The sequence below is a fragment of the Peromyscus californicus genome, unplaced genomic scaffold (genome assembly GCF_007827085.1).
Source record: "Peromyscus californicus insignis strain IS unplaced genomic scaffold, ASM782708v3 Scaffold_19__1_contigs__length_69161282, whole genome shotgun sequence".
NCBI lineage: Eukaryota > Metazoa > Chordata > Mammalia > Rodentia > Cricetidae > Peromyscus > Peromyscus californicus.
In genome coordinates, this window is record NW_026294491.1 from 25,785,067 (window position 1) to 25,798,120 (window position 13,054).

Below are 13,054 nucleotides of genomic sequence, written 5' to 3' on the forward strand. Positions count from 1 at the left end.
TCCGGATCCCATGTACAGAGTTCTGTCCTAGGTCATGTAGACAAATAGAGCCAATCACGATCCTAACTCATACCCAAATTCTCACAACTGTAACTCCCCACCCACAACCCCAGCTCCACCAGGATTTGGGTGTTTGAGATTTTTCTTAAAGCCCCCTTACCCCCCCTTCTGAGACAAAATCAAAAGCGAAAGCTGACTTATACCCAAGCTAAGGAGGGCACGAAGGCTTATTTTCTTTATTTTTGGAAAGAAGATTCGGTGGACTTGGCTTTTCAGCGGACTGGTTTTTCTGTGCTCTGAATCCTACGTTCTTCGAGGGTCCCCTCTGATAGGCCCCAGCTCGGCCGCGGCCGCCCAGCGGTGGGGAACCCCCTTGAAGGGCCCCGCGGCCCCGCCCCCGTCCTCCACGCCCCGCCCCATAGCGCGTGAGGCCCCGCCCCGGCCGGCTGACTCTAGGGCGAGCGCGCGGCGGCGCCGGGCATTGTGGCCGGCGGCAGGGAGGGCGAGGGCGCCGAGCCGCGGGGAGCGGCAGGGCGCGGAGAAGAGCGCGCACCCCACTCGGACAGACTTCGCGGCGCGGCCGCTGCGAGCGCCGCTGAGCGCACTCCGCTGGGATCGCGCAACTTCGGAGCAGGGCGCGGACGGCGCTCGCAGCGGGGGAATCGCGGAAAGGGCGCAGTAGCGCGGGGATCCTCAGCGGCGTCCGACTCCCGGAGCGCTCCGAGCAGCCGGGCGGTTTCCCGGCGCAGCGTGGCTGCCGCTGCGCCCACGGAGGGCACGGGCTGGCGCTGCCGGGCGCCTGCGAGGACGGCGAGGCGGCGAAGACGAAGGCGAAGGCGGCGAGGCTGGGGCCCGGGAAAGAGCCCCGAGGGAGAGGCGCCCGGTCCGGGCGACAGGAGCATGAGGGCCCGGAGCGGGACGCGGGGTGCGTTGCTGCTGGCGCTGCTGTTTTGCTGGGACCCGACACTGAGCCTCGCAGGTAGGAGCGAGAGGGAGTAGGACGCGGGGATGCGGACCTGGAGAGTCCCAGCGTCCAACTGCAAGTTCGGGGGGTTCTTAGGGAGTCGCTACGCTCCGGGAACGCGGTGGACGCGCCCAAGTTAAAAGGCAGCTTCGGTGCCCGGGAGAGGGGGCGACGCGTTGCCACCTGGGGTGCCACGTAAGCCCGAAGCTCCCTGCTCCTGCCTCCAAGGGATAGTTAGTTGCTTGCCCATGGAACGGGATCTGATTCACTTCCAGGTGACCCCCGCCCGATTGCTACCGAAACACTGTCGCTACCTGGGCCGAATGTGTGTTCCGTGCCGTTCGCCTGTAACTTAAGTCTGAGTCTCGGCTCCCGCGGACTCCCGCGGGCTCCCACGGGCAGCACGCGCAGCATTCTGAGGGTCAGAGGGAGAGAGCCGGAGACTGCGGAGCCCTGAAAGCGCTTGTTCCCCTTCGCCTTTGGGGAGCGGAGGCCCGAAGGCTTTAGCTATTGAAGGGGGAGGGGCCGAGTTCTGCACACCCTGCTCTCCCGAGGTGCGGCGCCGGAGGGTTTGGAAGGGTTTCGTGGTTGGTGGATTGTTTCTGGGTGAATGCTGGCAGAAGGTGGAGGGACGTAATGTCCCCTGCCGACTTCCCCAATTTTAAGTGGGTTATTGGCATTCTCACCGTCTGGGGAATAGACCGGGTGAGCTCGCCTCTGCATCTCACCTGGACGCAGCAAGATTCCCTAATAGCGTTCGGTGGACTCCTAAGTTTATGAAGTCCCTAATCCTCCTCTCCCGCCGCGATCGTGGAAGTGTCTTGCTGGTCCTGTAGGAGCTCTGCTGGGCGTTGCAAAGTGAGCTGTATCTTCCTTGGAAGGAAAAGTACACACTCGCGCCAGCCTTTCTGGTACCCAAGCAGGTGAACTGCCGGCAGGGTGCCTTGACTCCCGAAGCTGGGGGAGGGGGGGATGGAGGGGCATCCTGCAGAAAGGCCTCTCTAAGCAAAGGCTTAGGATGGGGCAAGAAAACTAGCGCTTTCAGCTCTCTCCACCCCACCTTCCTCAGTGATGCTGACATCCGCCTTTCCCTCCTCCCCACCTCTCTTTCTTAAAGAGCTAAAGGTCCCTCCTCTGGAATTAATGATTCCCACGGCCAGAGCTTGCTTTTAGCACATCCCCCCACTTTTTATTTTCTTTTCCCCAAGCCTTGTGCTGTAAAGTTACAACACTCAATCATTTGATCCAAGTTAATTATGATTTGGGCAGACTCGGGTATTTAAAGCAGTGTTTTGAAGTTGGAAGGTAATGATGGGGAAGGGGGCGGGGGGGGGGGGGGGAGGCAAGCTAAATGACCAGCCTTGTTTTAAAGGGTGCAGTTAGATGTGGGAGGTGCTGGATTGGGTGTTAGTTTCTGTTTAAGGCCGTCTGGGGCGATTGAAGGGTAGAGTGAAATCTTTGGAAGTGGCACATGGGTCGGGCTGTATCTTGGGAATCGGGAATAGATACCAAGGTTACTGAGGTTGGGGCTCCATTTGGAGAAAAATGGGACTGGTGGGCCTGAGTGGGTGGGCTGGGCCAGGAATGCTGGAGATGGCCTGCTTTTTCTGCTTAACAAAGCATTCGGCCCCGTCTTCCCCGGAAGAAACCCCAGGCCCAGGGCTTTGATGGATTTGGGCACGAACGGTGCCCAGTCAGAAATGGCCTCTCATACCCAGCTTTGAGTGAGCAGAAGCCGTGTTGGAATTGTGCTCATTACATAGCCCGGCAGGGGCCTTCTGCCCACCAGCCTGGAGAAGGGCCCGCTGCTGGGGTCTGCCTGCAGCCTCCCTTTGCCCAGAATATGCTGCCTTTAGGAACTTACCTTCTGGGAGGGAGGACACTCCTCTTCTTTCCCACACAGCCTGGTTTCTCCATTGCCTCAGGCATCGGGCATCTTTCTACCAGAAGGCTCTGAGTTTTTCCAATGTCTCCCTCCTGATCCCATTTCACGGATGAGGAAAAGAAAAGCCTGAACGTAGGTTTTTCCCCTTATCTTGTCTTCGCTTCATGTTTAATTTTGGACTAGTACGCTGGGCTCCTTTGTTAGTTAGACCAACTTCAGCTACAGGGGATTCCTTCCACACTCTTCCACCTGGCTGGGATGAGATGTCTGTTGCTGAGGTAGCAGAGTTTACAGGGCCGACGGCTCCAAAGTACCAGGCACTTCCCTCCACTCTCCTGAGAATATGACAGTCAACTCCTTGAGAGCACAGAGAATTTTTTTTTTTTCTTTTTAAAGCATTAAGTTTGATGATGGAAGAATCAAAACCAGACTCCCAGAACCTCAGACCCTTGGGAAGACGCCAGCAGCAAGTGACTGGGAGCTGGGAGAGGCCACTTCAAAAGCACTGGCTGGCCCTTGGAGTCTCCTACCCTATCCCCACCCCACCCCACCCTACCCCATCCAGCCCTTCCCAGGCCTCTGGCTGGGATGGTTGAGAAGGAGCCGAGAGCTCTTGATCAGTCTTTTAAAGGAGCAATTAAAATGGGAGTTTTCCTGGTGTCTGAGCTGCTGCTGCTGCTGCTGCCGCCGCTTGTGTGGCTTGCTGGTGTTACCCTGAGCTCCCTCCGCGCCACAGCGAGCACCCATCCTGCTTAAACAAATGGAAAAATCAAGTGTCTTAATGGGCTTTCTCATTAAAGTGGATGTACCACGGCAGGGGAGGAATGTCTCCTGGAATCTCTCTGCTCTGGTCCACCCCCTCCCCCCACACAATGGGGAATTCCATAGGACCTCACAGTTCCCTCCGTTTTTTTTTTTTTTTAGCTGCTGGAGCTTTTGAGAAAGGCCTTTGGAGTTGCCCAGGGTCACAGTGGAGCTCAGTAGAATCAGGGTTTTGAACTCAGAGCCCAAGGGCCTGCCTCAGCTAGTGCTTCTTCGGGCTCCTTCACCTCTCCATCCTCACCCCTCAGGCTCGACAGCTTCCCTGGGGGTCAGGATGCCGGATGAACCTGCGGCCTCATCTTAAAGTTGGATCCCTTTGACAGTTAGATTGGACGTGTAGCTGGAATGGGGAGCATGAATCCCGCTCAACAGGACACAGCTGTGCAAAGGGTCAGGGATGAGGCACCTAGAGAAGCAAGTACTGGTCTTAGCAGAACACAGGTCATCGGCTGAGCTCCCTGGCCTGCAGGGTCAAATGGCAGCCTTTTAGATGGCCACATCCATTTGTAGAGTTGGGGACACTCCAGGAACCCCGTTTTAATGCCACCCTTTGGTTATGGAATCTTTAGGTGAAAGGTACTAGGACTCCATTCCTGTCTGTAGGGGCTAGGATGAGGTTTGGGCCCCCAACATCCTCTCCCTGAATCACTCTGATGTATAGGGTCGCTATGGGCTGCCCTGGACCTTGGGGGACAAGCAGGGTGACCTGTAGCCCTTCCGTCCCAGGTGCTTGGATAGCAAGGTTGGTGTTTCTGAGTGAACAGTACTCAGTCCTCCTCTGGGCCAGCTGGCCACAATAGTATTCTGGGGCATCAGCAGGGTTTCGGGTAGAAAGGAGACAGATTGGAGCTCTGAGGTCTACAGGAAAGAGCAAGGGGTTTGGGTACCAGGCTGCGACTTGAGGTTGGTGGCCATGAGCCCACCAGAGAAACTGCTGCCTAGGCAGATGGCCCCCAGGGGGAAGGGAGGGGAAAGGCTGCTGCCAGGCCTGAGCTGGCACTTCCACTGGCATCCTTTCTCCAACGCCTCTCCACCAGCTTCCTAAACAGCTTCCACAAATGGAGTCATTACAGCTGTGAAGCCAGAATGAACCCAAACAAGTGCGGGCTGTGCTTTTCCCCTCTCTTTTAAAGGGAATTTAAAAGGCCATAATGAGAATCATTCAGGGATAAGCATGTGTCCGAAGGCACGGGGAACCCTGCTCCCCTCCCGATTGGCTGGGTCCTGAAGTCTGGGCTGGAGCGCCACCTCCTGCCCTTTCGGGAGCCTGTACTTTGGCACGGCGCCTGGGGGATTTTCCCCGCGACCTGGGCGATGTTGGTTGAGCTAGGGCAACAAGTGAGCACCCCCCCCCCCAAAAAAAAAGAAGGCATTTGGAAGAAGACTGGCACTCTGAAGCCGGCTGCCGGCTGTTCCCAGGGAGTTAGTCAACAGGCCAAATCTGGTTCGTAGGATCTGGAGGCTGAGGATCGGAACTCCGCTGCAGCCCGCGGGCAGACAAGCCCAGGCTGAGCTCCTTAAGCCACAGGTCCCCACCCCCCACGCGCGCCCTTCCTCTGGCTCCTGGTCTTCCCGGGGCTAATGGCAGGGAAAACATTTGCTGAAGTGCAGGCATAAATCAGCTGCCTACCCCCTCTCTCTCTTTGTTTCCTTTTCCCTCCCAAAGCTCGGGGCTGCTGGGAGAGCTCCTATTTGTCCCCTTTCCTACAAAGCAGCCTGATTAGCGTCTCCGAAGCTTGCGGGGTTGGATTCAGTACCAACCACACTGCACCAGAACCCTCCTGCTCCCAGTGTCCACCTCGCTCGCACCTTTCTCCCCAGGCAAGTGAAATTGGTCTGGGTCTGCCCAGTCCTGGGAGCTCAAAGGTGCCGCTTAACCATTGAGCACTGTGCCCCCCTCCTTCTTGGCGCCCCTCTTTTCTCAGCTCCCTGAAGCTGCCCCTAGCGCATCGCAACTTCCCTAGCTCCAGCAAGGCGGGCCTGTGGGTGTGAGATTGTGCGCTGAGGAGTGTTTGTGAGAATGTGCCGTGGGAAGGTGGCAGGTGGAACCGCGTTTTGGAGAGGGGAGGGGAAGGTGAGTGTCTTGTGGCTCTTAGGTGCGTTATGTGAGTGTGAGTGTGTGTGTGTGTGTGTGTGTGTGTGTGTGTAGGTGAAGTGTGCAGGAGGACCAGAGTGTGCTATGGTTTCCACCTTTTGTATAGGAGGGTGTGGCGTGTGTGTGTGTGTGTGTGTGTGTGTGTGTGTGTGTGTGTGTGTATATGTTTGAGCATGTGGGGGGAGGGGTGCAATGTCCTGATGGGCGTGGTTGCATTTTGTTTGGGTATAAATAGGTGTGTGTAATGTAAGGACCATGAGTCATGAAAGGTCTGGGAAGCTCCATCCATTATATCTTGTTGGGGATTCCTCTTCAGGACTGGACCTGCCATTTGCCCTGCAGCGCTGGAAGACCTAGTGCCATCCTGCACCCTGCTGTGTGAAGGGTCTGGCCTGAGTGCTGGAATCTGCTGTTGGAAAGTCTGGTGTCTCCCTGACCCCCGACCCCCCTACCCCCCAAGAACCCCAGGGTCTTGTGCCCTAGACGACCAAGAAGGGTTATCTGCAGGTAGCCTAGGGGCAAGGACTGCTGATCCAGGTGGTTGAAGTCTAGAGTCCTGCCCCTCCTCCTCCAGCCCCAGCTCACCCAGAGCATTTTTGTGGGAGTGAGATGGCCAGATGATTTGATGGTTTACCTTCCCACCTGGCTATGACTTCTGCAGCCCATCTCCCCCAGGGAGGTCTCCGAAATTTTCTAGGGCAGGAACTTGCAGAGCTTGCATGAGGGGCTCTCTGCATCTTGGGCAGGTGTGGCTGGCGTTGGACATAGGCGTACACACACAGGTACCTTGGGAGAGCTTGTGGAAGGCTGTCTGTCCTTCCTGCATGTGTCTGCGCTGAGGACCGCCACCATTCTAACTCTCAGATGAGATGTGATACTTGGGAGCAGGAAACTTCACACCCCAACCCACTTTATAATTTACAAAACCCTTTTCTGTGAATGTTTGCAAGAACCTCATTTGGGGTGGGGTGGAGTGGATGCTTTCTTGGGAAGCTGAAGAGGCAGGATTGGGCCTAGATCACTCACAGAGGCCTTAAACCCTGGCTCCCCAAGAGGTCACTGTCTACAGGGGGACCCTGATTCTAGAAATGCTAAATGGCTCTTAAGAGTCTTGGACGCTGCAGGAAGGTACAGCAGAAAAATTCGCAAAGACTGGAGGCTTCCTAGAGGAGGTGATGAGCCGGTCCCAGTAGTGTGCCCCCCCCCCTCGCATCTAGGTTTCATGAGGATGCCCCTGGTGCCTCTAGCTCATTGTAGAACCTGGGGCAGGGGGTTGAGATGGAAAGATTTCTTACATTGTTGCTCTCTCTGCGGCTCTTGGAATTGGATGGAGCCGAGCAAGTAGGGATGAGCTCCTTTTGGGGGATTAAGGGAGCATTCCCTGCTTGCTGCCCTCACCACCACCCCACCCAGCCTCAGTCTTCACCTACCTCCTCTGATACCTCCTTTGCAGAGGCCAGTCCCTAGGGCCTTAGCTGCCAGGTAGGGGGCCTGGTGTGGCCAGTTAGGATTTTGAGGAGGCTAGCAGATCACCTACCCTACCCCCCCCGGCTGTCATTAACGGCTTACCTAACTGCCATGCCTCAGTTCCCTCATCTGTCAGATAGGGGTGGTCATGTCCTCACAGGATTGCTTTGCAGATTGTGTGAGCCGATGTCCAGTAAGAAAGACTTTTGTGAGGTGCCTGGCATATAGTGACCACTCACCCTGTTGTCGTGCTCAGGACGAGAAGTGGGGTCCGGAGTAGGCAGGGAGCCTCAGGACTTGGTGGCCCAGCAGCTCCTGGCCTTGAACTTACTGAGTCTTATTATTCATCTGCTATATGACCCTGGACGACCTCCTTTCCCTCTCTGGGTCAGGATTGGTTGATCTCCCGTCCTAGCTGTGTTTGGAGTCTGGAAGAGGGAGGTAGAAGGTAGATCTTTAAGGGCTGTGGGGTTTTCTAGCTGGCAGTTAGCAGCAGACAGAGCTAGCCAAGACCCAGCACCACTTCACTTCATTTGTGTTTACAGAGGCCCATCCAGAAAAAAGTCAATTTATTGACTGGAAAGTCCATGTGTGCATTATGCAGCCCTGGGTCTCGGTTGGTCTGTCTCTGTGTCCGTCTCTGTCTCTCTTCCTGCCTGTCTATAAATTACCTTCTAGGACGTAAGTTCACTTTCCCCTGCTCTGTAGGCATCTCTTGCCTCAAAGACTGGGAGCCCTGGATTCTAGGGGCTCAGGAGACTGACTGAAGGAGGAAAGGGATCCCACCAAGGCTTAAGAGGTCTACAGAGGTTCTGACGGGACAGACAGCCTGACTCTGGCCCTATTCTGTTCACTTTCCAGAGTAAGGGAAGCTGATTTGTGGGGTAGAAGTGAGGATTCCGGGCACACATTGGACACAGGCACCCCAGCTCAGCCCTACACTTCATACACATGCCCATTGGTCATTGCGACTGTCATCATTACCATTGGAAGTAGAAACAACAGGAAATGCATGTTGGGCCTGGGGTCAGGAAAGACTTCCTGGAGGAAGGAAGGCTAGCTCTTGACTGCCCCTTGAAGGGTCAGCAGTTTGGGCTGTGGAGAGGAGGGAATGCCTGGAGGGAAGAAGGCCTCAGCAGTTCCACAAGGAAGGGTCTGGTTCAGAGTCCTGTCTGATCCAGAAGACTTCCAGGGCCTGGGGTCTCTGCTCAGCCCTGAGGAAAGAGCCCAGGGCTTTGGAGCCAAAAGGATGTGATTGTGTCTCATTCCCGGGCCAGGTAGCTCAGCTGGTTCTCTAGGTTCCCCAAGACCAACCTGACAGTATGGCCTTCCCTGGTGAACCATGTGACATAATCGGGCACCGACTGGGATCCTCTGAAGTCCTTTGCCTTGCCTCCTCTTCTCACCTTGCCCTACTCCTTTGGGATGAGCTCTGGTGGGGGGGATGGGCCTTGTTCTCCTGAGGCCCCCAGTGGCAGCATCTCCGTTGGTGGGAGAGCTGGGGGCGGGGGGTGGTAGGGAAGAGGGTGTCTTTTCTGCTTCTGGTAGCCACCCTGCTGCCTGGTAGCTCAGAAGGCATCTTCAGTTCTGCTCACCCACTCGTCGGCAATCCCCGGAGGCCCTGGGTGGCGCCCGGAGGCATTACTGGCGTCCAGAGATGGAGCTGAAGCAAAGCGGCTGGGTAATGCTATCAGAGGCGCCTGGCTGCCCAGCCTGGGGCTTCGGCACCTAGCTGGAGATGCAGAGCTTGTAAGAAGTTGAGTCAGAAATGCCAGGAAAGTTGCTCCGAACACCTTCGAGTCATTTTGTGAGACAGACGGGCAGAGGCGGAGCCAGCAGTGATCCGGAGTGGGGTCTGTCTCGGGGGGTAGTAATCTCACACCCGTGTCTCCCCTTTCTTTGTCTCGGGGACTGGGAGGCAGACGGGAGGGTTTGAAATGACCAGAAGGTGGGACAGCAGTGTAATCACTGTCAGCAGTGATTACTAAGTGGGAGCCTGCTGCGTCTGGTTTGACTCTCTGATATGTCCTAGGACCAGCACAGCGTCGGGTGCTCAGTAGCTGCAAAGGGAGACCACACGGAAACAAGCTATGTGCAGATGCCACTGGCCAGGAGGGAGCTCTGACCGGTGCCTGTCTGCCTGGATGAGTCACTGGAGAGTGGGACATTCCTGGTCCTCTGCTCCCCGCCTCCCCTCTGCCTTGCCCGAGTCTTCTTTACGTTTACTGTCTTTTACTAAGTACTTACCAAGATTGGGTGCAGTAAGTGCTATGTACTCAGTGGCCAGGGCCCTTGGGTAAGAAAGAATTTGTTCAGTAAATCTCATGAAGCCACAAGGAATTAACCAAGTTTTGCGACTGGGTGTCCTGGGGTCCCGCTGTGTGGGGAGAGAGCACACTAGATACATGCTGGGCTGTAAGATGTTTGCATTTGATCAGGCACATGACACATACCTGTAACCCCCGTGCTCAGTAGGCAGAGGCAGGCCTATCATAAATTCAAGACCAGTTTGGTCTACATAGCAATGCCAGCCATCATCGGGCTGCACAGTGAGACTCTATCTCAGAAATAAACTTGCATCCGATTTGCATGCCCAGTCCCATCGATCATGGCTTGTAGCCGCACAGAGTGCCCCTTGCATGGACATTGGCTCTGCCGCCTGCAGCAGGTGCAGGCTAAGTAGCATGTGGGGAGGCGCAGGGCCAGGGGCTGAGTCCAGGCCCGGCCCCTCCACAGCAAACTGCCCCTGGCTTCTTGGCATGCGTGGAGCCTGGTGAGGATAGCAGATTTGGCTGCAGGGTCAGTCTGCTCCAGGCTGTCCGTGGCACATCCAGAAGTAATATTCAAGAGCATTCCTAGGAGATAAATATCCCCAGGCCCTGGGCTGAGGCAGCAAGATGCTTGGCTCAGCTACCACCCGCACAGCTGGGTAGCCACTGGCCCTTGCCAGGAGTCACAGGCTGATCTGAACTCCTGGCTGGCAGCTTAGAGCAGCCAGGGCTGCTGTGCACGCTGACCCCTGCTGCAAATTTCATCTGGCCTCACTTTTCCTGGCTTGCCAGTACTTGGTCTGGTCTCCCCTCCCCCTTCCCTCCTTTCCTTCTTCCACCCTCCTCTCTTCCTTTCTCTCTCTCTCTCTCTCTCTCTCTCTCTCTCTCTCTCTCTCTCGAGAGAGAGAGAGAGAGAGAGAGAGAGAGAGAGAGAAATAGCAGGAAAAACCTTGGGAGAAATTGGAAGCCTAATTCTAATCTCGGTCCCAAAGCTGATCTGCTGGGTAGCATTAAATAGTTTCTTGCCCCCTCTGTGCTTCCTCTAGTCAAATAAGCAGGGTCTACCCTGGAATCAGAAAACACAGGTTCAAGTCTTGGCTGCATCTCTTAAGTGCAGTTCCCTGAGCCTGGGGCTCTCCTGTCTGAAAGTGGCAGACCTGGTAGTCTTTGGGAAGATGGAATGGGATAGACAGGACCACTGAAGGGAGGGAGCCTACCCATAACTCCTGCTCATCTTTCTTCTTCCTAGAAAGTGCTGCTTGACAGGCTGTATTAGACCTAAGGTGGAACGGGTCATCCTAGGGAGTTCTGAGATTCTTTGTAGCTGTTTTGGATAAGGCTCAGGTTGGCCCCATGAAGTAACTTGTAGGTTCCAAGGGTTATCAGTGAGAGAGCCTGTGTTATCTGAAGAATTTCCAGGAGCTTGGAAGCTTTGGCTCAAAGGCCAAGTCTCAGTGTGACACACAGATAACAGACCCTCCAGCCGCCTCAGTCCACCCACCAGGAAGAGAAACAAGGGAATGGAGTTGGGCAAAGCTAAGTGAGCAAACAGCTCTGCATCTCCCAAAGACCCATGCTTTGGAAACTGTTGTCTGACCCCCCCCCCCCAGAGGCCTTGATCCAGGGATGGTACTGCCCCAAAAGTCGGATAGCGAGGGGGGTACCATGTTCCCTTCTTGCACGGCTGGAACCTGCCTGCTAGCGAGTGGGCCTTGGCTTCTTGCTGAGCCTGGCTGGGCCGTGACTACCGATCTGAATGACGAACGTTTGGGCCACTTTCCACACCTCTCCATGCCCCTATGCCCTGGCATGTGCCCTGTGCTCATGAGCAGAGGAGACCGGGTGCCATGTCAGGGCAGGTTAGTGTCAGCTCCGGCTTGGATGGCATGGGAGCCAGCGCACCATCTGCTGTGGCCGGTAGAAGTTACATAAGGCTCTGCTGGCCACCCGTTCTTAGAAAACGGTCAGGCAGGCCTGTGCATTTTGTTCCCTTCTGGTCCGCCATGGACAGGACAGGCTGTCCAGAGCCTGAGATAAAGAGGTCAAGCTTGGCAAAGGACGCTGAGATCGGAAGAGTGCGTGGTGAGGGTCCTGCCGTGTGGACCCCATGAGCCTAGTGATTGCACGTGCTCACTGCTGGCCACCACCTTACCACCCCAAGGCTGAGTCTGTAGGGGGTGACATCGGTCCCCTTCCCCTTTTCCAGTTCCTGGGGTCATCCTGTAAGATGCAAAGCATTTGTAAATTATCTAAATCTCAGACAAAGCGTGCATTTTCTTGGGGGGTTCTGGATCCCCAGGATCCTTCAATGGACAGTTGGCTGCTCTTTGTCCAGTTTTCTCTTCTGAGATGTGAGATTAACGTAGCCTGCTTTCAAATAGACCTGAATAAGGGCTGAATTAGATCATGCACATGGGGGTCGGAGAAAACATCCCATAGTTGTGCTTATGATTACTGTCTAGTTCCACTCTCTTTTATTTTTTTTATGTGTGTATGGTGTATATATGTGTGTGTGGTATATGGACACGAGTGTACAGTTGCCGTTGCAAGCATCCATGTGTGCGTGCATGCGGAGGCCAGAGGAGGATGTCAGATGCTTACCTGTGGAGTGATGGGTGCTGGGTGAACTGAAGGACTTGGAGCTGTCCTCTGAAGTACAGACTCTGCAGTCACCATGTGCCTGGGTCTGGGTAAAGTGCCTCAGACCAGTGGAATGATGGGGCTTTTCCAAAGCCAGGCTCAGTCTCAGGCAGCCCTTGGCCATTTAAGTATGGCAGGGAAAGCATGTTTACTAGGGTGTAAGTAGGGGAGCCGTGTCAGTAGCCAGCCACAGGAGCATGCCAGCAGCGTCCAGGAGATGCGGGACCGAACAACCTCAGTGTGCCCGTGAAGTGGGCAAGCCAGGGGCCCTAGCGCTAAGGACTGGAAGAGCGTGCTCAAGCCTGAGAATCCTGCTTGGCAGTCAAGTCAGTGAGTGCTTTTCACACCTTGATGCTGCCCACTGTGCCCTGGATCCTGGGGCCTTACAGAGGAGGGGGTGTGGCCGAGAGGCTGCCTCTTCTGAGAGGGCCACTGGCAGCCTCCCCGCTCCCCACCTTGGCCACTGTACCAGAGTGCTTACCCACTGCCAAGACGCCCTGGTGTCTGCTGAAAAAAAGAAACCAAACAAAACCCCTGCGTTCTTGGAGCTCTCTCCTCACGGCACTTCCCGGGACTTCCTTTCCAAGACTCCTTCTAGGGAATTCTCATGTTTAGGGGGCAGGAAGGGCATTCCTAATGACAGACCCTCCCCGCCCCCCCAGAGTACATGAGGCTGTTCCCTGGACTTGAACAAGAGCCGGTGTGAGAATCACTCCATGCTGTCTAAGTATGTCCTGAGGCAGAGGTGTGGAGAGATGATCTGTTGCATTTCTGGTCTGCCCTGGACAGGCCAGGCTGTCCAGAGCCTGAGATAGAGAGGTTGCCCGCCTCCCATGGCTTGTGTTTTCACCCTCCCATGTTTCTCCATGCTTTGTGTATGCATGTATTCCTGTGTGTGAAGCTGCACGTGT

The 13,054-nt window shown here is 55.6% G+C and overlaps 1 protein-coding gene across 2 annotated transcripts in view; it reads left to right on the plus strand.

Annotated features, from left to right (window-relative positions):
* Nucleotides 1–871: 871 nt before the first annotated feature.
* Nucleotides 872–13,054, plus strand: part of Unc5b (unc-5 netrin receptor B) — a 68,881-nt gene continuing 56,698 nt past the window's right edge. For both annotated transcript variants that reach the window (XM_052744900.1, XM_052744901.1), the window contains exon 1: nt 872–979. In XM_052744900.1, the coding sequence (XP_052600860.1) occupies nt 901–979 (79 nt within the window). In that variant the 5' untranslated portion in view covers nt 872–900. The remainder of the gene's footprint in view (nt 980–13,054) is intronic.